This window comes from Megascapheus bottae, chromosome 20 (genome assembly GCF_031878675.1).
Source record: "Megascapheus bottae isolate mThoBot1 chromosome 20, mThoBot2.hap1, whole genome shotgun sequence".
Classification (NCBI taxonomy): Eukaryota; Metazoa; Chordata; class Mammalia; order Rodentia; family Geomyidae; genus Megascapheus; species Megascapheus bottae.
The window spans coordinates 11638549-11664269 of record NC_143528.1 but is presented as its reverse complement, the minus strand read 5'-3'; the positions used below and the strand labels follow the sequence as shown (position 1 = coordinate 11664269).

At 38.8% G+C, this 25721-nt stretch overlaps 1 protein-coding gene and 1 long non-coding RNA gene across 2 annotated transcripts in view; one reads left to right on the top strand and one right to left on the bottom strand.

Moving 5' to 3' along the window:
- Positions 1 to 5034, bottom strand: part of LOC150049175 (uncharacterized) — a 34823-nt gene extending 29789 nt beyond the window's left edge. Inside the window, exons 1-2 of the long non-coding RNA XR_016539028.1 lie at positions 4907 to 5034; positions 4730 to 4822 (exon numbers count right to left, since the gene is read on the bottom strand). This is a non-coding gene — a long non-coding RNA (uncharacterized LOC150049175). The remainder of the gene's footprint in view (positions 1 to 4729; positions 4823 to 4906) is intronic.
- Tnks (tankyrase) overlaps positions 1 to 19345 on the top strand; it is a 138426-nt gene extending 119081 nt beyond the window's left edge. The window contains exons 19-27 of the mRNA XM_090353971.1: positions 744 to 981; positions 1696 to 1778; positions 9580 to 9700; positions 11838 to 11935; positions 12560 to 12634; positions 13145 to 13250; positions 13907 to 14093; positions 16554 to 16710; positions 17839 to 19345. Of these exons, the coding sequence (XP_090210097.1) occupies positions 744 to 981; positions 1696 to 1778; positions 9580 to 9700; positions 11838 to 11935; positions 12560 to 12634; positions 13145 to 13250; positions 13907 to 14093; positions 16554 to 16710; positions 17839 to 17925 (1152 nt within the window). The 3' untranslated portion in view covers positions 17926 to 19345. The remainder of the gene's footprint in view (positions 1 to 743; positions 982 to 1695; positions 1779 to 9579; positions 9701 to 11837; positions 11936 to 12559; positions 12635 to 13144; positions 13251 to 13906; positions 14094 to 16553; positions 16711 to 17838) is intronic.
- The last annotated feature ends 6376 nt before the right edge of the window (positions 19346 to 25721 follow it).

Below are 25721 nucleotides of genomic sequence, written 5' to 3'. Positions count from 1 at the left end.
CTTGCCTAGCATGCACAAAGTCCTAGGTTCGATTCCTGGGTATTACATGGAAAAAAGCCAGAAGTGGTGCTGTGGCTCAAGTGGTAGACTTCTAGCCTTCATAAAACCCAAGGACAGTGCCCAGGCCCTGAGCCCAAGCCCAGGACTGGCCAAATATATATATATCTGAAGTTCATATTTTTTATATTGTTTAAAACTGTTAAAGTAGAAGAAGTTCATTGCCCACTTAGTTTATAAGAATGTGAAATATGAATCTTAGGAAAACACATTTTCCAGCATGTACCCTCAAATAATTAAATTTAGTAAAATACCTTGTACCTTCTGTGTGTGGCATATAGAATAACTGAAGTCATCTGAATTTAACTCTGAAGCCATCTTTTGTTGACAGCAGTCTAGATTTGGCCTTTGACTTTGAGGCTATTTCTTAATTCATGAAACTTTTACTGGAGAAAGGCTGGAATAGTGAATAATTTTACTTTCTAACTTAGCAAATTCTAGATGAATACATTTATTTAAAGTAAATAGTTTATTTCTTAGTTCATTCCAGTACTTTGCCAGAGGTAGATAAACAAGCCAGTTCATTTGGCAGAGTTCTTTTAACAATCATTCCACTAATATAAATTAATAACCATGTCTAACCATTTTTAATCATTAAAGAAAAAAAAGCACAAAAATGCTACTTAGTGTTAAGAAACAGTTAGTTATAATATTGTATTTTTGTGTTTGGTTATTATTATTTTCAGGCTGATGATATCCGAGCATTGCTGATAGATGCCATGCCCCCAGAGGCCTTACCTACTTGTTTTAAACCTCAGGCGACCGTAGTGAGTGCCTCTCTCATCTCACCAGCATCCACTCCCTCATGCCTCTCTGCTGCCAGCAGCATAGATAATCTCACTGGCCCTTTAGCAGAGTTGGCTGTAGGAGGGGCCTCCAATGCAGGGGATGGTGCAGCGGGAACAGAAAGGAAGGAAGGAGAAGGTGAGTATTCCCTGTGATTGCTTGATTGTATTTTGTTGAGTGAGTAGATCGAATAGGTCTTAGTACTGAAATGCAGACAGAAATCTCAAACAGGGCTCGGGATCATGGCATAGTGGTAGAGTGCTTGCCTAGCATGCATAAAAACATAGGTTCAATTCTTCAGTACCACATACATAGCAAAAGCCGAAGTGGTACTGTGGCTCAAGTGGTAAAGCACTTCCCTTGAAGAATGCCCAAGGACAATGCTCAGGCCCTGAATTCAAGCCCCGAAACTGGCCCAAAAAAAGGGGGAGGAGAAATAGCAAAAAGATTATTTAAGGAATGAAGCTAAAATCAGAACTGGGACATTTATGTATTTAATTCATTAAAAATATTAAAATGTCCATTTTATCCAATAATATATATTTTATTATATCATAGTTAATACTGTATTATTTATATTCTCTACTTATTGTACCATATAATTTTTCATTTTACTTCTGTATTCAACTGTGTTATTAGAATTAATGTAAGTACTACTACTTATGTGATATAGTATTCTGCTTTTATTTCTCAACCAAACTCGATCCCTTAAAAAAAAATTCACAGTAAACTTTTGTATTCTTCTTGATGCTTTGTAAAATCTATAATATAATACATGGCTTAAAATACATATTGAAATTTCCTTTAGCTTCATAAAATTTTTTCTAAGAAACCTTAATTTTTCTGTTTTAGTTGCGGGTCTTGACATGAATATCAGCCAATTCCTAAAAACGCTTGGCCTTGAACACCTGAGGGATATCTTTGAAACAGAACAGGTAAACTTTTTAAACTGTATTTTCATCTTTTAAATATTTACTGTCACATTATTTCTTCTCTTCTTGGCAGCTATTTTTTTTTATTGTAATATCTAGAGGGGTTGCAATTACATTCACCAGATGGTAGGTGCATTACTTCTCACACGTTGATACCCCTTCTAATGGTTTTGTCCCTCCACCCTTTCCCTTTCCTATTTCAAATAAACAAATAAATGTATATACAGTATGCCAGGTAACAAAGTCAGATACAGTAACAATATGAGATTAACCAAAGAGCAACAAAGTGAGAGAAATAACCTAGTACATTAAGAACAACAATCACACAAGATAAACCTCTTGTTTCCATATCCTGGAGATCCTTTAATTTAGCCTCATTCTATATGGTCTTATGTTTCTAGGTTTTGCACTATTGTAATCCTCTGCTAGGAGAGTCCTAGGTGTATACTAATTATTACAAATGAGGGAGACCATTGAGTCTATGTTCTGTTAGGTCTGACTTCACTTAATATGATATTTTTTTCCCAAGTATTTCCATTTCCTTACAAATAGGGTGATGTCATTTTTTCTGATGGCAGCATAGAATTCCATTGTGTATTATAAGTGCCCCATCTTGTTGATCCAATCTTCTACTGAGGGGCATCTGGATTAGTTCCATATCTATGCTCTATGTCCTTGTTTCTGGATGATTGGGTAGATGCCACCGCTATTTTTAAATCTATATCACATTTCTATGGAATCCAGGGGAGCCCAATATTATATACTTTTATACTCCCCAAAATTCTAACAATTAAAAGTCCTTGTTACTTTATCTGATAAGCACTTTTATTCTTTAATTTTGTTACCTGTCAGAACATAGACCATGAGGACTAGGTATTTAGGTTACAATGCCAAGCTTAAACATGAAAACACTATTTAAAATGTCTCATTTCATTAATGTTGTTTTTATTAGGACTTGGCTATTTGTTGTGCTACTTTCATACAGGATAATAAGGTGTTAATATTGCAGACTTTTATAACCACAATCAGCATTTAATATTGAACGATAAAGACTAAGTTTAAATTTTTGCCGATCACTGATTTATTCTTTGATTCAGGAATCACTTCTTCCTATTCATTCCTCCAAGTAGGGAAGATATCTGCTGAACCTTGGGCAAAGTGTAATGGGATGCCTGTAATAGGTGTCCATTTATTGTAGGTTTGTATTGATCCTATTTGGCACAGAAACTCTGGGCCTGGTCGTTGTCCCTGAGCTCTTCAGCTCAAGGCTGCTGCCCCACCCCTTGAACAACAGCCCCACTTCCCATTTTGCAGTGATTAATTAGAGATATGAATCTCAGGTTCTTTAGTGCCCAGGCTGGCGTTGAACCTTGATCCTCAGATCTCAGCCTCCTAAGTAGCTAGGATTACATGCATGAGCACGTCTGGCTTCTACATAAGTTTTAAGTTTCACTGGACTATAAACTCAGAGACCTAACAGAAAAAATGCTTTTTCAAAATACTAGAATCATGTTTGTCAGAGATATACACTGTACAGAGGCTCTGAGGGAAGAAATTATTCCTTGTCTCCCTAGCTTCCTTGATGTGATCACATTAATCTTTATATCGCCTTTCTCCTCTTGCCTATCTAGCTCTTAAAACACCTGTGCAGTTGAATTTAGAGCCTGTTCATCTAATCCTGAATTGTCATATCTTAAGATCTTAAGTTAATTGTACTGTCTGGAAATTCATTTTCCACATATATCATTCACAGGTTCTAGGGATGATCCATTCTGCTTACTGTAACATATTAAGTCCTTTATCTATTTTTAAGAGCTACTTAAATTACTGTGGACTTTACCTGTCCAGCCATCTCCTCTACGGATCTCTACCTAATTAAAGATAATTGTAACTAATTTTTCAATTACTATTTATGACCAGGTGCCCATAGCTCAGGTAGTTGAGATCTAAGGATCTCAGTTTAAAACCAGCCCAGGCAGAATAGTCTGAGACTCTCACCTCCAGTTAACCACCAAAAAAAGTGAAAAGTGGAACTGTGGCTCAAGTCATGGAACACTATCCTTGAGTATAAAAGAGCGGGGACAGCACCCAGGCCATGAGTTCAACCACCATGACTGGCACAGGAAAGAAAAATGAGATGTAATTTTCAAATTTTTCACTGATTTAGGCCCACTCTGGTTCATTTCCTTTATCGGTTAAACACAGTATTTATAATTACCTTATAAAAATGCTGCCATATATAAAACCTTACAAAAATTCTACCATATTATGGTTTTATAAGTTATTTCTTCCCTGAAGGATTTAGTTATTTGAAGCATTACTCTTGTTCTGGCTACATTAATCACCCTAGGCCTTTGTTTTGAACCACTCTAGCCCTTTGTTCCAAACTGAAATGTCACACAAATCATCACTCAATAAAGACCAAGTTTGGGCCGGAAGTTTGGCCTAGTGGTAGAGTGCTTGCCTAGCATGCACGAAGACCCAGGTTCGATTCCTCGGTACCACATACATAGAAAAAAACTGGAAGTGGTGCTGAAGCTCAAGTGGTAGAGTTCTAGCCCTGAGAAAGTCCAAGGACAGTGCTCAGGCCGTGAGCTCAAGCCCAGGTCTGGCAAAAAAAAAAAAAAAAAAACAAGTTTTTTCATAGAACTTTATGTCCTATTTCCATCTGTTTGCATTATGATTTGCAGCTTTCTTTATTCCTAATTTTGCATTGTGTATTCTCTTCATTAGCAACTGACTTCCAGTAGCATGTTTGTCTCACTTTGATATTAATACTGTAATTTGAGTTCTCATCCATCTTTCCAATAGCTTATCCTGTTTTTGTTTCATTGTTTTTTCACTGCAGATTTGTTGCAAATAAATCCGTGTTCTATTGATTTTCTTTTGGCCAAAACAATTTCTGTGTTCTTTCCTTGGTCAATACGTAGACTGTTGCATTTAATGTATATTACCTAGTGCTGATCCTTTCTTCTAAGCATTTATTCCACCGGGGATAGAGACTGATGTCAGTTGGCCCCTGTTGTCCTGATGGTAGATGGAAATGGCTACACACAGAGATAAGGAAAAAACAAGTGGCCACACAGATACGCCTCAGGTGGGACTCAAACCCACCCAAAGTCAGCACTTACCTGTCTTGGTCCAGTTCTGGTTCAATTCAGGTTCAGTTCGGGTTCATTTTGTACACAGAACGTAGAACACTCACCAGTGTAACTGGTGCCAACCTGTTTCAGTTGGAACCGGTGCCAACCTGTTTCAGTTGGTCCAACAGTGGGGCAGTGTCTCACCACCACCCCAGGTCAGGGTGTACAGCCACGTCCAGTTCACCCACAAACCTATCCAACGCCGGCACACACTGGCCTGTTTCAGCCAGTACACAAAAAGCTCACCACCTGTTTCAAGCGGTGCATTAGACACAAGACAAGATTCATCAGTCCATTTCAATCGGTGAACAGGGCACTAGATGCTCACCAGTCTGTCAGTCAGTACACAAAACGCTCATCAGTCTCTGTCAGTATACAAAATGTCACCTCCGGAGGATTTTAAACAGACTCTTGCTTATCATTGTCCATGGGAAGTATCTGGCTAAGAAAAGCCAATGTCCTTCTCTGGGGCTGAGAGGAATTTCTCTCAGTAGCCATCCCCTTTGAAAGGTCAGGGCTCACCCATTTGGGCTTCCTAAAATCAAAGCCTGAGGCTGGGCTCTCACTGGGGCCTCCATATGTAATATCCCAGCCATTTGGGGCTGCAATAGAGTCACCAGTACTCAATGAACAGAGCTAGGAGTCAGTTTAATAGCAGCACAGCAGCTACTCCTCCCCTTCAGGCTGACGAGAGCAGCCCTGACTTTCCATGGGGGGCTGAGCTTTTAAATGAGAGCACCACACACAGGTGGTCTGTTCACCAGGAAAACACACACTGCACACAGGCAGTCAAGCCGTTTATGTATTCTTACAAAAACAGAATTAGATGGCTAATCCTGACAGGTTACTGCAGTGCCTATTAAATTAGACAATAAGTTGGACATCAATACCATATTACTCAGCGCACCTAAATTTAATTTTATTTCATGTTTCTAAATATGAAAAGGCATCCAGGTCTATAATCCTATCAGAAAGCTGAGATCGGGAAGATTAAGAATAGACACCAGACCAGAAAAAAAAAAAAAATCTCTGAAACTCCATCTCCAATTAACCAGCCAAAAGAGAGGCTGGAAATGTAGTTGTTCAACAGCTGTAAGCAACAAGCTGAGTGAGGGAGACAAAGGAATTGAGTTCAGTCCCAGGAACTGGGGAGAAGGAAGGGAGGAAGAAAGAGGAACAATCAAGCCATACATCTTCATGTCTTTGACATTTGTTGAGCACGTATTATATGTTGATATCTTGTGCTACCCACACTAGGTGCTAGGAATTAAACCCAGGGCCTCTGGCATCGAAGTAACTACTCAACCACTTACCTATATCCCTGGCCTTCTCAATTTTCTATGACTTTTCTGAGCCCCAACTTACTCCCAAAGCTTTAGGAGAACTTTCATGGGTATTAAGAGGGTTAAGAGAGAAGTGGCTTTGAACTATATCTGATAGAGAGCAAGTACACAGGATTGAATAGAGATGATAAATGTCTTAGTGGAACTGTAGTAATATGTTTACATTCAGTTGCAGGTAAAGTTGGGCTATTCTCTCTTTTTCAAGATTCCAAATATTTTTTATTCCTTCTGTCCTAAAGAATATTTTCTTTTGTTTGTTACTTTTGGTTACTTATTTTCATGTGTATTCTTTCTGTGGGACCAAATTGGGTATCAAATTGGATAAATGTCACCATGGCTAGAGAAGTTGGGCAATGGTGCCTCACACATGTAATCCTAACAAGTCAGGAAGCAAAGATCTGAGGACTGTGGCTCAAAGTCAGCCTGGGCAGAAAAGGCCATAATACTTCATTTCTCTAATTAGGAAAAAGCATGGGAGGCATAACTCAAGTGGTAAAGTGCCGGTTATGAGCAAGTAAGCTGAGTGAGAAATCATAATATCTGAGTCTCACACACAAAAAGAGAGCATAGGCATATTAGCTTATCTACTGCTATATGAGAAAAATTATTCTAAAACTTAATGGTTTAAAGTAACCATAATCTATTACTTCAGAGTCTGTGAATCAGGAATATAGGCCTGGATTAGTTGGTTGTCTCTGTTTTAAGATCTCTTGTGAAGTTACTATCAAGCTGTCAGTCAGTCATCTGAGGCTCATTTAATGAGGAGAGATCCACTTCCAAGGTCACTCACAGTGGTTGAATAGCCTTAATCCCTCTCTACACAGTGACTTTTTGCCATGTGTATTGTCTGTCTGTTGCTGCTAGACAAATGACCACAATCCTAGCAGCTTAAAACAGTACACATTTTGTGGAGCAGGAGTCTGTAGTTTGCTGCAGTCTATCAGTTAGGGCTGGTGTCTCATTCTGAAGTCTCAGCTGAAAAAATGATCCCCTTCCAAATGTATATATGGTTCTTGACAAAATTCAAACCCTTTCAATCTGTTGGACTGAAGGCATCAGTCCTTACTATATCAGCCTCTCTAATGTGGCATGTTATTTTATCGAACTCCACAAGGGGGAAAAGATGGTCTTCCAGTGAACACCACATCACCATACCTATATTACCTTGGGTAGAAACAAGTCAGGAGGCAATCCTGCACTCTAGAAGACCATTACACAGTGTGAATATAAGAACTGGCAATCATGCACTCTCTGCAGCCAGCTTACCTCATGTGAGCATTCCACAAGAGTGAGAGCCCAACATACCCACCACAGCCTTTATATAGTCTAGTGAAAAATTAGATCCCATTGCTTCAGCTGTTAGGAATGCATCAGTAAATCTAGAGATTTCTGTCAGAACTGAAATCTCTCCCTTGTCAATACTCAAGGGAAGAACGTCTGTCCAGACACAAATACTTGGGACCATTGTAGTCTACGAAATCTACCGTATACCTGGCTTTCTAAACTAAGTAGCCTCAAGTCTCTCTGTCAGAGTATTTTTGGTGGTGGTAGTTGTAGTTTGGTCTAGATTGTTTTGTATTTTTTTTATAATTGAGATGCTAAAAAACAGATAGGTATTAAACTTTTCTATTACTTGTGTGTAACATTGTCAAGAGTTCTGATCTTGGCCCACTACTTCCATTAGATAAATACTGAATGTCATTTCAGTGAAGGTTAAGGCATCTACGAGTTGCAGTTGCGGCATGAATGTGAGATCCTATTTCTGTGTCACCCTACTTAAAGTGACATTTAGAATATTTAAAAGAAGATAGGATATTGGTAACATGGTACACAATTTTTATCAAAATCACATCTAGCCAAAAATGTAAAGGCACCTATTCTGTGAAATATTCTTTTTGGTGAGCTATTCTGTTTAGAGAAGTGTGTTTCAGATTGATGCTTTTTGAAAGCTCTGCTGAAAAATTCCTTTGAGCGATTTCAAGTGACTTGCCCATTTTGTGCAATAGAGCAATTATTTCTTAAATAGCCACTTAGCAGCAATAGAATAAATTACTTCAGAGAATGAATAATGTATGCTCATTGCACTGAGATGATCAGACTTATATTTCACCCTAACGATAAAAATCAGCAGAGCCCTATACCTAATTTGTCAGTTTTTTAAAGTATTTATGGAAGTATAAAGGTAGAAAAGTCTACCTGAATATCTATTTAAAAAAAAAAAAGATTCTTCAGTTTCCCAAAGAAAGAAAATGAAAGGCCAGCATTGTAGACTAGTATTTGGATTATCACAGAACAGCCCTCTTGTGAGCTAAAAATGCCCAAGAGCTCATATCATACAGGCAGAGCACTGCCTGCCACTTGGTGGTAGTAGAGGCACAGTTACTCTCATCCAAAAATGTATTAATGGAGCCAGCTAATCGTCTCCATCTACAGAGATGAATAACCAAAAATGAAAATGCTATTTTGTACAAAAATAAAATGTATGTTTTGCAGCCTGGATTGACAAGTCTGAAAATTTGAAAGTTTATAAATTATTTCTTGTCCTAATTGGAATTTTTGATATAGTTTCTCTATCTCATGGTCTGAAATAAAATCCAGTGCTTCAAATCTACATTTTATTACTTTCTAAGTAGCATATTCCTGGCTTAAATTTTTTTTTTTTGGCCAATCCTGGGCCTTGAACTCAGGGCTTGGGCATTGTCCTTGGGCTTTTTCAAGGCTAGAGCTCTACCAGTTGCACCACAGCACCATTTCTGGCTTTTTTTTTTCTTATGTATGTGGTACCAAAGAATCGAACCCGTGTCTTCGTGCATGCTAGGCATGGCTTAAATATTTCTGACACAGAGAATTTTCTTATCTTTGCCTAAAATCTGTTTACCTAAAATGTACTTTTGCCATATTCTGTTTAGTTATACCAAACACTTTTCCCTTTTCTCTACTATTCATTTCTACTACCTCCTGAAGGGTGGACTCTGTGATTTCCCCATTTTCAAATTATAGATGTCTTCACTCTCTTAAGGCAGATTGGAGATGGTAGAACTCAGTAATGTAAAGGAAATGCAGCAGTGATCATTTATATTTATATAATACTGCTCTTTTTTTATTCTACATCAGTTACAGCAAATTAAGATGTATTATGGTTGAACTAAAAGCTGATATTTGAGGCAATGAAAGGAAAACTCTCAAGTCCTTCTCATAAAGGAAACAAAAGTTTTTTGTATTTGTATGAAATCATAGCACTATAGGCAAGTAGACACACCTTCATTCCCTGAGGAACTGCGTGAGATTTAGCAACTAATCTTTTTTTTCATTTTTCAGATCACATTAGATGTGTTGGCTGACATGGGCCATGAAGAGTTGAAAGAAATCGGCATCAATGCTTATGGACATCGCCACAAATTAATCAAAGGAGTAGAAAGACTTTTAGGTGGACAACAAGGTAAGCTGATAGAAAAAAAAATTAGGGGTTGATAATGCAAGAAAAATATCAATATTGGCATTTGAGCTCAGTCTGGCCCCAGTGCCCAAGGTGTAACTGTTATGGTATCTCCTGCCTCCTCATCTCAGTTACTGGCAACACTTTTCTCCAGTTGTAAGGTATCTGTGTTACCTTTCTCTCTAGTCCCCACACTTTATCTCCTAAATTTCTCTGGAATTCTTAAACTCCACTTTCCTATTGCTTTCGCCAAACCCAGGTCATCATAGCCTCTCTCTCTGATCTTCTCATCACGTTCATGATCTTACCTCATTGCCTCTTACTAAACCCTTCTGGCCTTCTTGACGTCAACTCAATTTCTTTTTTTTTTCCATTTTCCCTTGTTAAAAACCCCTTATCGGGGGCCGGGAGTTTGGTCTAGGGGTAGAGTGCTTGCCTAGCATGCACGAAGACCTGGGTTCGATTCCTCGGTACCACATACATAGAAAAAAGCCAGAAGTGGTGCTGTGGCTCAAGTGGTAGAGCTCTAGCCTTGAGAAAATCCAGGGACAGTGCTCAGGCCCTGAGCCCAAGCCCAGGACTGGCAAAAAAAAAAAAAAAAAAAAACCTTATCTTTTTCTTTCATGCCTATAACACCTGTAATCCTAACTACTCAGGAGACTGAGATCTGAGGATCAAGGTTCAAAACCAACCCAGGCACAAAAGAACCTGAGAGAATCTGACACTCTTATCTCCAGTTAACCTCGAGAAAATGGAAATTGGGGCTTGGCTCGAGGGTAGGGAGGTAGCCTTGCTCAAGGACAGCACCCAAGCCAGAGTTTAAGCTCCAAGACCCCCCCCCCCAACACACACACACACAAAGGCAAGAGAAGATAACTTGATTAATCTGCACAGTTAATAAAATTAGAATGATGTGAAATTAAAAGGATGTGGCTTGTTTGCTGGTCCTGTGTACTGTCCTGAGCCTCACTGTGCTCAAGACAGCACTCTTGAGCCACAGTGCTACTCCCAGCTTGCTTGCTTGCTTGCTTGCTTTGCTTGCTTGCTTGCTTTTCTTTGCTTTGCTTTATCTACCCCCCCCCCACCCTCTCTCTCTCTCTTTTTGCCAGTCCTGGGCCCTTAAGCTCAGCGCCTGAGCACTGTCCTTGGGCTTTTTCGAGGATAGAACTCTACCACTTGAGCAACAGCATCACTTCTGGCTTTTTTCTATGTATGTGGGATCAGGAATCAAACTCGGGTCTTCATGCATGCCAGGCAAGCACTCTACCACTAGGCAAAACTCCCAGCCCACTTTTTTTTTGCCTGTCTTGGGACTGGAACTCAGGATCTAGGTGCTGTCTCTGAGCTTCTATTTCCCCACCCCCCCCATTTGTCAGTCCTAGGCTTGAGCTCAGGGCCTGAGCACTGTCCTAGGACTTTCTCAAGGCTAGCACTCTAGCACTTGAGCCTCAGCGCCACTTCCAGTTTTTTCCCTATGTATGTGGGATCAAGGAATCGAATCCGGGTCTTCCTGCATGCCAGGCAAGCACTCTACCACTAGATCAAACTCCCGGCCACTCTGAGCTTCTTTTATTCAAGTAGCACTCTGCCACTTGAATCACAGCACCACTTCCAGGTTTTTCTGAATAGTTTATTAGAGATAAGAGTTTCATGGACTTTTCTGTCTGGGCTGGCTTTGAACTGTGATCCTTCCTGAGTAGCTAGGATTACAGTTGGGAGCTACCAACCACTGGCTTAAAAGAAGATTTTTAAACTTCACTCCTACTTATTTATCTGCATATTATACTCCTTCCATGATATTAATCAAGTAATTCACGTAAGTAAACATTTGAATCAGTAGAGGGTAATTCTTACATTTTAGACATGGCACATTGTATTTCTCTCTTATGTCAGACACATCTTCATAGGCATTCATGACATGCGTTTTTCAACAAATACCATTGAGCCCTGCTGAGTACAGGGAGTGCTGAAAAAAAATAGATCAAATAAATTCCCTAAAATATCATCACTTATTCTCTTTTTTTTGAGTATTAGTTAAATACAATCTTGTGTTTGATGCTGTAAATGAAAATCATTTGAGGCATGTCTCAAAATGTAGTATAGACTTTTACTTTACATGTTTGTTTTTTCTATCTTTCAGGAACCAATCCTTATTTGACTTTTCATTGTGTAAATCAGGGAACTATTTTGCTAGATCTTGCTCCAGAAGATAAAGAATATCAGTCAGTAGAAGAAGAGGTAATAGACATCAAAAAAAAGTTTAATTTTCATTTTCTGACTCCTTTTAAACCTTTTTAGTCAGCGTAAACTTCCTGTAATCACTTACCTAGTAACCAGTCTCTAGTAACAATCATGGTAGTAGAATATTGCTGAAGTTGAAATATGACTGTAGATTAGAACACCAGAGTGCTTTAGCTTATACACATTGTAGATTAGAACTATAACACATGTCATATATTTGTAGTCTGTTGTGGGGATAGAGTTTTTTTCTGGAGACTCCTTGAAATTCATGTAAGTTACCATTCCTGTTAGAACTGAACTACAATGTGTTTAATTTTCACATAGGATTCAAAAGTCAGCTACCTCATTCTGTATCACGTTTTATTTCTCTCCTCATAATTATTTCAGTCAAAATAGGAAGACTATTTGTATGGATGTTCTAAGAGAGAGCTGGTAAAGAAATCACTTTTTTCAGAGTTTCAGTCAATCACAATTTTCTCATCATAAATACCCACCTAATTTGTTAAACAATTTGTAGTAAACTCTTATTTACTAATACTGAGTTTGGGAAATATTGGAAGCAAAGTAATATCTTTAGAATAAATACACTGATATACTTTTATAATACATTTTCTTCTACAGATGCAGAGTACTATTCGAGAACATAGAGATGGTGGAAATGCTGGTGGCATCTTTAACCGATACAATGTTATCCGAGTAAGTTTTAAAACTTCGATGGTAAAAATAGATTTGCAAAGCTTGCCTAAGAATTAGTTTGATGAAACTGGAGTTTGCAGATAGAGAGAAAGGATACTAGGGGAACATCAGAATTACCGCCAAAATAAAAAATAACAAAAAGTATAATTAAAAATCATGTCATTAGGACCTAGTAGTAGAGTGCTTGCCTAGCATTCATGAAGACCCGGATTTGATTCCTTGGTACCAAATACATAGAAAAGCTGGAAGTAGTGCTGTGGCTCCAGTGGTAGAGCTCTAGCCTTGAGAAAGCCTAAGGACAGTGCTTAGGTCCTGAGCTCAAATCCCAGGCCTGGAAATCATGTCATTAAAAAGACTACTAGCTGACTTGTACTGACATGACTGCATCACTTAAGTAAAACAAACACGAAAACAAAATTAACCCCACCTAAGGAAAACATACTTTTCCTGGTATGTTAAAAAATTACGTCTTACCATAATTAACTTTCTTTTTTTCATCCCTTATTAAAGATTCAAAAAGTTGTCAACAAGAAGTTGAGAGAGCGATTCTGTCACAGACAAAAGGAAGTATCTGAAGAGAACCACAACCATCATAATGAGCGCATGCTCTTTCACGGTATGTACCATAAAGTCACTACGAACATCCGTGCAAGCTTTGACAAAATTAATTCAGGGTTGGTTGTGTTCAAATGTCTTGCTTTGATTCTGTATTTCAAGTGATTGCTGTTGGTGCTGGGGCTTCATATCAACATAAGCTTTCAAGCACATGTAGAAAGTAATAGAGATAAAGTGTTTACTCACCTGGTAAAGTACATTTTATTGTAATTTAATGTAATTATTTTAGCTTATCACATGCACAATTGCATGTAGAACAATTTTGTGTGTGTGTGTGTGTGTGTGTGTGTGTGTGTGTGTGTGTGTTTTGTTTTGTTTTGTTTTGTTTTTCCGGGCGGGAGCTGTAGCAAGGCCTACTCGGATCCCCATTCACGGCGGGCATGGGTTGTCAGCAAGCCTTGCCCCTTGTGTGGCACACCACCTACCCCGGGGACTCGGGAGCAATTTTGTGTTTTAATGTCACATTGTATGCTAAAGTCTCATGCCATCTGCAAAATCCATGTCATCACATTCCTTGCTGATTATAGTGCAGTACAAATATTTATGTATAATAGGCCAGCTTAGAAAATAAACTTGGATTTTTAATTACTTAATATATTCAATAAAAATATGCGACTCACTGAAATTGTATTAAATTAATCTATTTTTATATTTTAGGTTCTCCTTTCATTAATGCCATTATTCATAAAGGGTTTGATGAGCGACATGCTTACATTGGAGGCATGTTTGGAGCTGGAATTTATTTTGCTGAAAACTCCTCCAAAAGCAACCAGTATGTTTATGGGATTGGAGGAGGAACAGGCTGCCCCACGCACAAAGATAGGTCCTGTTATATATGTCACAGGTAAACGTCCTGCCTTTAGTGTGATAGCTACCATCCCTAACCAACCCCACTTGCTTCTACATCTTCATAGAAATCACAGGTTTTACACAGTCTTACTTCCTAATAAACCAGCCATTCTTAGAAGTTGGACAAAGTAGGTACTTTTGGTTAAACCCATATGTATGTCCTTACTAGACATAGGTTATGATTAAGTTTTGTAAGTCTGGGCCTTCTTTTTACCTGGTTCTTCACTTTCTTGTACCAGAAAAAGTAGTTTTATAACAGGTGTGGTCAGTTGCTCAAAGAAGTACTGCATCTCAGAGCATCTGAACAATAGTGTATTCATAGAGAAAGAAATTTATCCATAGGTTTCTGGTTTGCATTGACCACATCCACACCAGCACTTGGGGACCCTGTGTCTGCATAATGCGCAACACAAGCCACCAAGTAGACATGGGCCAGTACTAGCCACTTGGCTGCTTACACCTTGCAGCTTCATGGGTTGGCTGGGCATAACACCAACAGAGAAACCGTGAGACAGAAAGCAGGCCAAGAAGTGTGTCATAGAGCTGACTTAGAATGCTCAGTTTTAATGCCAAAGCCTCTTCCTAATGTAGATTAGATCATTCTTTTCTCTGGAACCCACAAGAAAATACAATGGATACCAAACTAGTATCCCTACATCACCACCAGTATCATCCAACTTAAAAAAAAAAAAAAAAATCCAGGCAGGACACAGTTACTCTAGGTCTAACATAAATTTTAGTTGGCTTAAAATAATCTCAAATTGGCCGGGAGTTTGGCCTAGTGGTAGAGTGCCTGCCTAGCATGCTTGAAGACCCAGGTTTGATTCCTCGGTACCACATACATAGAAAAAAAAGCTGGAAATGGTGCTGAGGCTCAAGTGGTAGAGCTCTAGCCTTGAGAAAGTCCAAGGACAGTGCTCAGGCCTTGAGCTCAAGCCCAGGACTGGCCAAAAAAAAAAAAATCTCAGATTGTGAGGATCAAGGTTCAAAGCCAGCCCCGGCTCAAGGACTCAAGACTCTTATCTCCAATTGACCTCTAGAAAACGGGAAGTGGGGCTTGGCTCAAGGGTAGGGCAGTAGCCTTGAGCTGAAGAGCTCAGAGACAATGCCCAGGCCCTGAGCTGAGATGCTCAGGGACAGCGCCCAAGTCAGGTTCAAGCCCCATGATCCCCCCCACATAATAACAATAATAATAATAATAATAATAATAATAATAATAATCTCTCAGGTTATTCATAATACAAAGACCATTACTAAAAACAAGTTGATTGGATAACTGATAACTTTACATTGAACAGAGTAACCAATTTCACTGATTAAATTTTTTATCATTTAGATTAGGAGTTGGTCTTTAAAAAAAGAAAAAATCCCTGAGATTGATTGATTGATTGATTGTGCTCTACCACACCACTTCCAGCTTTTTGTGTGTATGCGGTACCAAGGAATCAAACCCAGGGCTTTGTGCATACTAGGCCAGCACTCTACCACTAGGCCCCTCTCCTGAGTTGGCCTTTTTCTTTAAAGGTCTTGGTAATAATTTCTTTAAGCTTCACAGCCTTGTGATCCCCCTATCACAATGACTGGGTTTGACTCCATTCTACAAAGGTTGCTGTAAACTGTATGGAAGTAAAAGCAAGGTTTGTTCCACTATAGGTGTATTTGCAAAGGCAGGAGGAAGCTAGCTTTGGCCCATGTTGATAGTTCATATACTTTCTTCTCAGTCAACCTTCCTTAGCCTCTGTAATCTGCACTTATTCCTTTTTCACCCAGATAATACTATTCCTAGCCACATATTTAAGCTACATATTGTTCTTTTTATCACTGGTTATCACTACTTACCCCAATTTTGACTTTTTCCTCATCATGCAAAATAAGTTCACTCAAAATTTCAGATGTGGTACCGTTCTGCTTGTTTTCTTTTTAACCTATCCATTCATGCAGAAACTCTGATTTCTCTAGTACTTCTCTTTTTCCAGTAAGCATAACTTAAAGCCAGGTATTTTCTATGGGTTCTAAACCATCCCAGCATGACCTTCTACTGTAACTTGGCCTTGGTAATTTTTTTTTGTTTGTTTTTTTGTTTTTTTACCAGTCCTGGGCTTGGGCTCAGGGCTTGAGCACTGTCCCTGGATTTTCTCAAGGCTAGGGCGTCTTCCATTTGAGCCACAGCACCACTTCTGGCTTTTTGCTATGTATGTGGTATCGAGGAATCAAACCCGAGTCTTTGTGCATGCTAGGCAAGCACTCTACCACTAGGCCAAACTCCCGGCCCTGGCCTTGGTAATTTTTGTACAGTAAATTAATTTCTGTCCCATTCCTACACATACATTTGAAAATAGCATTTAAGTTAGCTTGCCTTGTATTAAACTTACCCTTTTAAAGAAATAATGTTAATAGTTACATTATTCTAACATTTAAAGCTTCCTTCTAACCTTGCTCTTCTTTTTTTTTTTAGACAAATGCTTTTCTGTAGAGTGACCCTTGGAAAATCTTTTCTGCAATTCAGCACCATGAAAATGGCCCATGCCCCTCCAGGTCATCACTCGGTTATTGGCAGACCAAGTGTCAATGGGCTGGCATATGCTGAGTATGTCATCTACAGAGGAGAGCAGGTATGCCCCTCATTCTATGAGTATGATGAGGTTACTAAACATGTCAACCCATTTTTTTTCTTGAATTTTAAATGTTAAAAATAGGATTTTTTTATCCTCAAATCTTTATTACAGACACTATATCTTCAGTCAAGTAATTTGGATGTGACCATTCAGCAGATATATATATATATATATATATATATATATATATATATATATTTGGAGACCCAAAATATTCTCCTCCCCAAAGGAGAATAATTTTTCAGCCACCTGAGATATCAAGTCTACTTTTATCATTATTTTATATCTAATGATAACAAATTCTTGTATAGTATACAAACTAGGGAATTTTTTTTCTAACTTGTTCCACTTGTCTTCATAGTGACTTCTGGTTAAGGTTTCTCATCAGCCATCCTTTTGTTCTCATCAAAAAAAAAAAAAAAAACTCTTGGCATTTCACTCCAAAAGAAAAAAAACAGTAGAAAGAAAAACAATGAGGAGGAAGTATAAATCTGAGCCATTATCTTTTCTGTAAAAGATACTTTTAATTAGTCAGCTATAAATGGTCCCTGAACTATTGCCTCTATTTTATTGGGTCTCAGCATGTTTCACACTTACTCCTTCTAGCAGGGATTTAGAGAATGACATCATTTTCTACAATTAATTTGAATGCTGCTCAGCAGAATTACTCTTTCATTTAGCAAATTTTATTGACCAGGCTGTGTGACAGAGTGTCCTACAGAAATGAAGACAGGTATTATTGCTGCTTCCTGCCTTAGTTTTTTTGTTAATGGCACATGTGTTATTTTTGAAGGATAAATTAAATGTAACAAATTTACACTATTCAAAGTAGAAATAGATGGCTGTGGTATAGCTCAGATGTAGAATTCTTGCTGAAAAAGAGGGGGGAGGGGAAGTACAAATGATATACAATTTTCTAGACTGTAAAATTTAGCATGTTTATTTTCATATAAGTAGGTGGACCTCCCAGTTGGTCAAATCCAAGTTGCTCTGCTGGATTTCGTAGGTTCTTAGGGCCTAGACAAAATGCTGCTTAATTAGTAGCCACTGAGGCTTTCCAGTCAATATGACTTTAATATGATACCCACCAGAAGGGTGAGTTGTTTTTCTTCTTGTCTTTTCTAGGCATACCCAGAGTATCTCATCACCTACCAGATTGTGAAGCCAGAAGCTCCCTCACAGGCCGCCACAGCTGCAGAGCAGAAGACCTAGTAAATGCCCCTGGTAAAAGCCAGATCAAATGCCAGCCTGGGACTAGATTACGGTGGCTTGTGTCCAACAGCAACAACAAAAAAAATCAATAATCTCTACATCCTTGACAGCCTAGTAATAAGCTGCTTGTGTTTTATAAAGCATTGCTATAGTGATGAGTATAGTATGAGTAAAAACATACTCACCTGCTACTGTTCCCTTTGAGGGAATGTTTACAAGGGCGGCCTTTTAACATATCTCAGGCTCATTCTCATTGCGGTTACCTGTTTCTTAATCATATCTCAGGCTCATTCTCATTGCAGTTATCCATTTCTTAAGCCAGATTGCTTTGATCTAGACTTGGAAATGGAAAAAGAAAACCAATACTGTCTCATATGTTCATAATTCACATACTACATTTGCTTTATGTGTATGACACCTAGCAGACATACACATATGACAGGCTCATTTTACTTTTATTTTTTTCCAAACATGCATCATTGGTGCTTTTTTTTTTCTTTTTTTAATTACTTTGCAAATGAGCCCAGAGCCCTTCCCAGGATATGTTGAACAAGTCACACTGAATAAAATCATTAACAGTACAGCCTGAGCTTCTGGCTAAACAAGATGCTATTTCCACTTTTTTGTTGATTTTGTATCTGTACTTGTTGTTCACACGATGGAGATGAAAAGGAAAAACATCAAACTTTAATTTCCTTTTTCTAGTTTGTCCAGCTTACAAGGGAAGACACAAACTATCAACCTGACTAAGCCTTGATGAGAAATTAGAGCAAGGAACAACCACTTCCTTTTTCTAAAACAGCCTGCTTCATGAGGTGTTCAGGAAGTGCTGAAATCCCAGAAAGCATAGCCAGGGAAATATTTAAGTGAAGTAATTATGACTTCTGTTCCCCAGCAAATTGGCTGGCTAGTGAGCCTGCAAACGGAATGAGGTGAGAAATACCTGGCTGTGCACTTGGCAGCCAAGAGGATAGAGGAGACTTCTCAAACAATGTGTACTTCCCTTTGCTTAACCTATGTTACCAGAACTAGAGTCCTTAAAAGTAACTGCCTTATTTCCACAGTCAATGAAACAATTATACTTTATTATTAGGGTCTCAAAACATTATTTTATTGTCTCTTTAGTTTATAAAACTAGGACTCAAACCTGTATTATAAGATACACAGTGCAAGAACTTTTTGACGTGAGATTTGAGAGTTTATTTTGAGTAGCATGCTTCAAATAGTTTATAAAGATCTCTGTACTAAATTTTTGAACTATTCAGACTTCTTAATATATTTAGACAAGTAACAATCGAAACCAAAGCCCTTTCAGTTATTTTAGTTTGTTTGTTTAGTGAACTTGACAAAAAAGGACTCCTTGTTTTCAGCAGCATTTGCAAAGTACATATCAACAGTAATAAAGAGTTCCCCACTGCAATCCTTAGGCTTGTCCTGTTCACCATAACTCAGTATTGGGTAGAGTGCTGTGCATCTGGGCATCTGACTCAACTTTGAAGCAAAAGTAATGTGGACAGCGTGGGAAAAAATAGCAAACAGTGTAAACCTGCCACTTCAGTTTGAAGTCCTGAAAACTAGTTTGATTTTTTTTGTTTGTTTTGTTTTTAATGTAGGCTGATTAAGCTGTGACCTCCTTTAAATTTCCAAAAGTGAAATAAAATGGCTACATGCAAAAATCTTAGAAATAATTTCTCAAAATACACATTTTTATGGCTTGAGCCCAATACTAGAGTGAGACATTCAGACTGCTGTCTTTTCTATTTGAAGCTTGCATGGGTCCTCAAAGTTCAGCCAAGAATTAGTGTTACCTGTTGCTCTAGGCTGGGTGTTTTTTTCTTGGCTGCATTTTTAGCGGCACTAGAATTCCATATAAAGCTTCAAAATGTTATATTTAATGAGAAGGCTTTTTTCCTCCTTTCCTTCTTTTTTGCTGTGTGTGAAAAGGTTGAAGAAATTGCCATCAGCATTGTTTTCGGTAGCTGTGGAGTGTGTGTTACTCACTCTCACTTCCAGCATAGTAAATACAGCTGAGGGTTTTAATTAAATATACAAGTTAAGACAGTGTCGATACAGACAGTTCCATGGCTTCATTAAAAAGATAAACCACTACCCAACTGTGGTTGGATGTTGTGTTAAAGTACATGTAAAGAAGACATCACAGCACTTCTACTCTGACAATGATTCAAGCATGTTGTAGTTCTTTAAAGAGTGTGTGTATATTATCAGTTAAAGAAAGTAGGTCAAGTAATTTATCACAGGAGCCAAATAGGTTTTTTTGGAACTTGAAAGCCAAAGGTCATCGTGAGTATACTTAGAAGTTAGCAAAAGTTGTTCACACTTGGAATTTCCAAATATAGTAATATGAAGAACCTTCTGGAATATAAAAGTGTGGCATTAGATTTGACTAAACTGTTTAATTTCTTACAAATGCACTGAGAAACACAAGCAAAACACAAGTTTGGGACCCCCTGAAAGACCCCTTCTGATTACCAAACAGAAGAGAGAATCCTGACATTTCTGCCATTTTCACTGGTTTTACCAGCATTCAAATCAAAAGGCTTCTTTAAGTCTGAGTGGCCCAGTTTTCCAGGGTGATTTGTTTTGTTTTGTTTGTTGGGGATTGTTTTAACTGGAGATCCTGAGACATAAATTAAGTGCTCTGAATACTTTCTTCCTTGGACTTACCTTTGCTTTTCCTTCACTTGCTAGTTGCAATTTTAAAAACTTCGAAATGACTTGGCCTCACTCATTTTTCTTTCTTCATCTTGAGTCTTAAAGCTCTCCATTTCCATATCACAACCAGAATTGTGTTGAGGACCCATGCATCCTCTGCACAAAGATGCTGCCAGTGTGTTAGCCGGAACCCAGAGTTTTTCTTCTGCACAAAATGATAGCAATGCATCCGGATTCTTATTTTCTGTTTCCTCTTTAGCAATCCAGAATTTCTAGCCAAGTAGAAATTCTAGCCAAGCAGCTTAAATAAATAAACAATATTGCATATATTCATGAAATAACAAGCATCCTCACCCTCCTTCAAGCTTGATGATGCTGGCTGATCTCCCTTTGCTGTCTATTAAAATAGCCACGTGCATTGAAACATACAGAGAAATGCCTGACTATGACAAGCAAGCACTAATATAGATTCACTTTCTATTGTTATAGATATTATACAAAAATAAAATTTGGGTTAAAGCAGGAAAATATACAATAGATTGTTGAGATTTTTCTCTAAGTTTATTCTATATAAATGCACAAAGGGTTATTAAAAATTATTCTCCTTCCTTTTTCAAATGTGCATTACTTAGATTCCTATAAATGGTCTCATAAATAAATGGTGTGTCTTTCTAAGCAGCTTTCCACCAGTGCACCAGACCTCATTTGTGTGATATTTGTGATGGCATTCTGACTGTTGTCTTTCAGAGTGATTAATCTACCTACAGCTACAGATTTCAGTCATCTAACAAATATTCAAACCTGACATTAAAGTAGGGTTTGATGTGTCAGACACTTAATACTGAAGTTTATTGGATGTTAAGTCAGTGACAGAGAAATGAAAATAATACTTGAGCTACTATGAGGCATATCTAACATTAGGAAAGGAAAATCAGTCAAAAACTACCACCTTTTAAAAGTGAAGCCACTCCTGGTAATTTACGCATTCTGCGATTAATAGGCAATTTTTTCCTCTTTAAGAAAGCCTTAACTTGGCAGACACTTTTTAATCTTTTATATACTAATGTGTGAAACATTCTAATCCCATTTCTTAGCATTGGAACGGTGTCAGTGAATGGGGTGTGTCTCCATGTATTTCCTATATGGGAAGCAGATGAGGCCATATTTCCTAATATGCTCTCACATACAACAGCACTAACAGAATCAATCCATTCCAATTTCTCCACATCTGAAACTCTTCAGACCTTGTGGTTTGGAGAAATGCTAGGAAGATTTCAAAGCCTGTTAAATTGTACATATGGGGATATGGTAACAACCCTTATACAATATAGAGTTTGCACAGTGTGCAAGCTATTTTTTAATCATTTTAAAATAGAATCGATCATATGTGAACCTGAACACCTGTAGGGAACTGAAGATTTTGTATACCAAAAGACCCAGTCTGGCCATAGTGAGGCCTGTCTTGCATTCTACCAGAGTTCTGCAGAAGCCCTTTGGGCTTCACACTATAAGAGGATTGCATTTGGACTCTCCTTTGGCCTTCTCTCCCTTATACTGGACATCTCTGCACCACCCCTGCACACCATCCTTTCCAGTATTTCCCTCATCCTCCAGAATTCAGATTGTTTTGTCGTTTTTGTCTGTTTGCCTGTGTCCACAGGCATCCCCGAGTACCCCGTGATTCAGTGTGGTAGTGAGGTGTCCACACACTCAGCTGTCCTTCCCAGTGTTCAGGACAAACAGTTGGGGAACACCACAATGAAAGAACGTTAAACACAACCTAATTCTCAAGGCTAACAGCCTAGACCTAGGTGGTGGCGTGACTGCGTGACATTGCCTCTGACATTGCCTCTGTTCCCCTTGTGCTGCAGCTTCTTTCCTTTGTGGTAGTATGTGTCTTCCATAGCTACAAAACTAAAAGGGTACTTTGATCCACAAGGTTTCTCACAAACATGGACCAACCAGCCTTGAGGAAATCTAGATGTTTCCTGGCAGCATTGAGTAGTAGTCGTATTTTCTCATTGTGATATTGTTCTGTGTCAGTAACTAATGTAGTGGCCTTTTGGTTCTTATCCGCGTTTTATTTAGTGTGTGTGCCCTCCGAAGACAGGGCGTTCATTTGTCTATTTATAGGATTGTCAGATAGAATATAAAAAGGCCCGTTAAAACTGGAATTTCAAAATTTTTTACATTGTGTTTCATACAATATTTATCACATCCTTACAGTTTAAAAAGGGGAGGAGATTCCTTACTTACATGAAATCCAGGTTTAACTGCGTGCCCCGGGCTTTTACTTGTTTGCTCTATCTGGCAATCCCAGCAATTTGGTCATAGAAAGTCGCTCACAGCATGGAAATTCTTCTAGTCTTTGTGTCTTTGCCTGAAGTCCTCTTTACCCTCACCCTCTTAACTTACTTTCCAGAGAGGGCATCAGGAACTTAACTGACGCCATTATGGGGGTTTCTATTTAAAACATGTCTGTGATTGTATTTAACCTGTAATTGTGCTTTGGCTTAACATCTAACTTACACTACTTGTAATTCATTAATATTCAATAAAAACATTTTTAAAGTACTCTGTGTGGATAGCAGTCCACTCTTGAGTGTTTTTCTTTAACTATTCATCAGTCTGACTAGCCTCAACACAGCTGACCTAAAGCTGTCAGAATTTGTATAATATATAATAATAGCCTTTCTTTTCCTAGTGAGACCAGGGTTGAAAGTTCTTTATCCCCACTTCCAAGTCTCTGTGGGAGTTAGGAAGTACAGCAGTAACAGGAGGTACACAGGTTCCCTTTACTAAGCTCTTGCTACAGCTCACATTCCCAACTTGATGCCCAGACTCAACTCTGCCCATATCTTAGACTGGAAGAAAGAAAAAGAGGATTATGTGCTCAAGGTATGATTAGTAATGAAAACCTAGCACAGCCAGACGTAGTCTGAACACTTGTACCCTGAGCACTGGGGAGACAGGAGGACATACAGTTCCAGGCAAGACTCAAAAAGCAACGCCTAGCATATCATTTCTTCTCTTCTTTCTTTTTTTTTTTTTGTTGGTGGTGGTGGTGGTCATGGGGCTTGAACTCTGATCCTGGCACTATCCCTAAGCTCTTCAGCTCAAGGCTACTGCTTTGTCACTTGAGCCACAGTGCCACTTCCAGTTTTCTGGTAGTTAATTGTGATAAGAATCTCACACACCTTTGTGCCGTGTTGTGTTGAACCTGCGATCCTCAGATCTCACCCTCCTGATTAGCTGGGATTACAGGTGTGAACCAGCTCCTTTTTCCAGGCTTAATGGTCCTTGAGATGGCAGGTTCAAAGCTGCAGGGTTTTTTATTTTGTTTTTCTTTTGGCTAGTCCTGGGTTTAGAGCTCAGGGCCTGAACACTGTCCTTGGACTTTCTCAAGGCTGGAGCTCTATCACTTGAGCCTCAGCACCACTTCCGGCTTTTTTCTATGTATGTGGTACGGAGGAATTGAACCCGGGCCTTCATGCAGGCTAGGCAAGCACTTTACCACTAGGCCAAACTCCTCGCCAAAGCTGCAGTTTTATTGGTAAGCTTTGTCAGCAAAAATGTCAGTCACAAGAAGCTGCTAGTACTTAGAAGCACTAGCAGCCCTACAAAAAACAGCAGCTAGTACGGAATCCATAAGATTGGCTCAGGGCTCTGTCATTAATCCAACAACCCAGGTAAACAAGTGGGGAAGCTATTTTCTCTGACAAAATTCTTCCACTGTCAGGCTAAATGCTACATGCCAAGTCCTGGCTATATGAGGTGTGTTACATAGGAGTGAAAGTAGAGTTGATGTCACTATATGATTTTATATATCTTGTCTCACATGATCAGACTACCAATGCCTTTAGACTTAGCCTCCTCCCTTTATTATTTTTGTGTTAGGAAATAGAAATGATCAAAATTGTGCACAAAGGGCAAGTAGAATATAAAAATTTAAAAAGCAGAGGGCTGCCGTGAGTAGCACACATAGGGCAACTTGAATCGACATCAAGAGATTTCAGAGGCCTAATTTTTTGGTACCTGGGCTGCTGGTAATTTAAAAAAAAAAAAAAAAACAACTTCAGGGCTGGGAATGTGTCTTAATGGTAGTAGACTACTTACCTAGCCTACATGAAGCCCTGGGTTCAATTACTCAGTACCACATAAACAGAAAAGCCAGAAATGGCACTGTGGCTCTAGTGGTAGAATGCTACTCTTGAGGCAAAAGAAGCTCAGGGACAGTACCCATGCCCTGAGTTCATGCCCCAGGACTAACCAAGGGGGGAAAAAAAGTGTGGGCCACAAAGCATTTAATGGACTGGATTTCTAAAGGAAAAGTAAATCTTGCTAATACAAAGGGAACAGCATCCAGCACAGCTTTTCCTGAATGTAAAACAGAGTGGTTACTAGTTTACGGAAGTGAGTTTCTTGGGTCCAGAGCCATGCAGTGATACTAATTATAGTTTTGATTTGTGCTGGAGGGGATTGGATGAAAGGCAAATAGAAGCCATGTATGCTGGAACTTTGGATTGAGTTGTAATTCAGAATCATTCCTGAGAATTGACCCAGGATAAAACTTTAAAAAAAAATCACCTTGAGGCCAGGCACCAGTGGCCACTCCAAAGATTACAAGTCAGTTTAGTCGGACAAATCTGAGAAAATCTATCTCCAATAAACTAACAAAAGTGAAGTGTGGCTCAAGCAGTAGAGAAGCAAAAACTCTAGGCCCTGGAATTCAAGCCCCAATGCCAACACCAAAACCATAAAAATAATGTTTAAAAATGTTGAGCTCACTCAGGAGGCTGAGATCTGAGGATCAAGGTTCAAAGCCAGCCCGGGCACGAAAGAACCCAAGACTCTTATCTCCAATTATTCCCTAGAGAATGGGAAGTGAAGCTTGGCGCAAGGATAGAGCAGTAGCCTTGAACTGAAGAGCTCAGGGACTGCACCCAGGCAAAATTCAAGCCCCATGAGCCACCCCCCCCCCAGCCAAAAAAAAATGTTAAGCTAGTATAATACAATAGTACATGAACTCTTCTTCCTTTGTCTTTGTTTGAACACACTCTCCCCCCAAATTCATGTGCTAGCTAAGAATGCACCTCAATACAACATGGTTGAGAAATGGAATC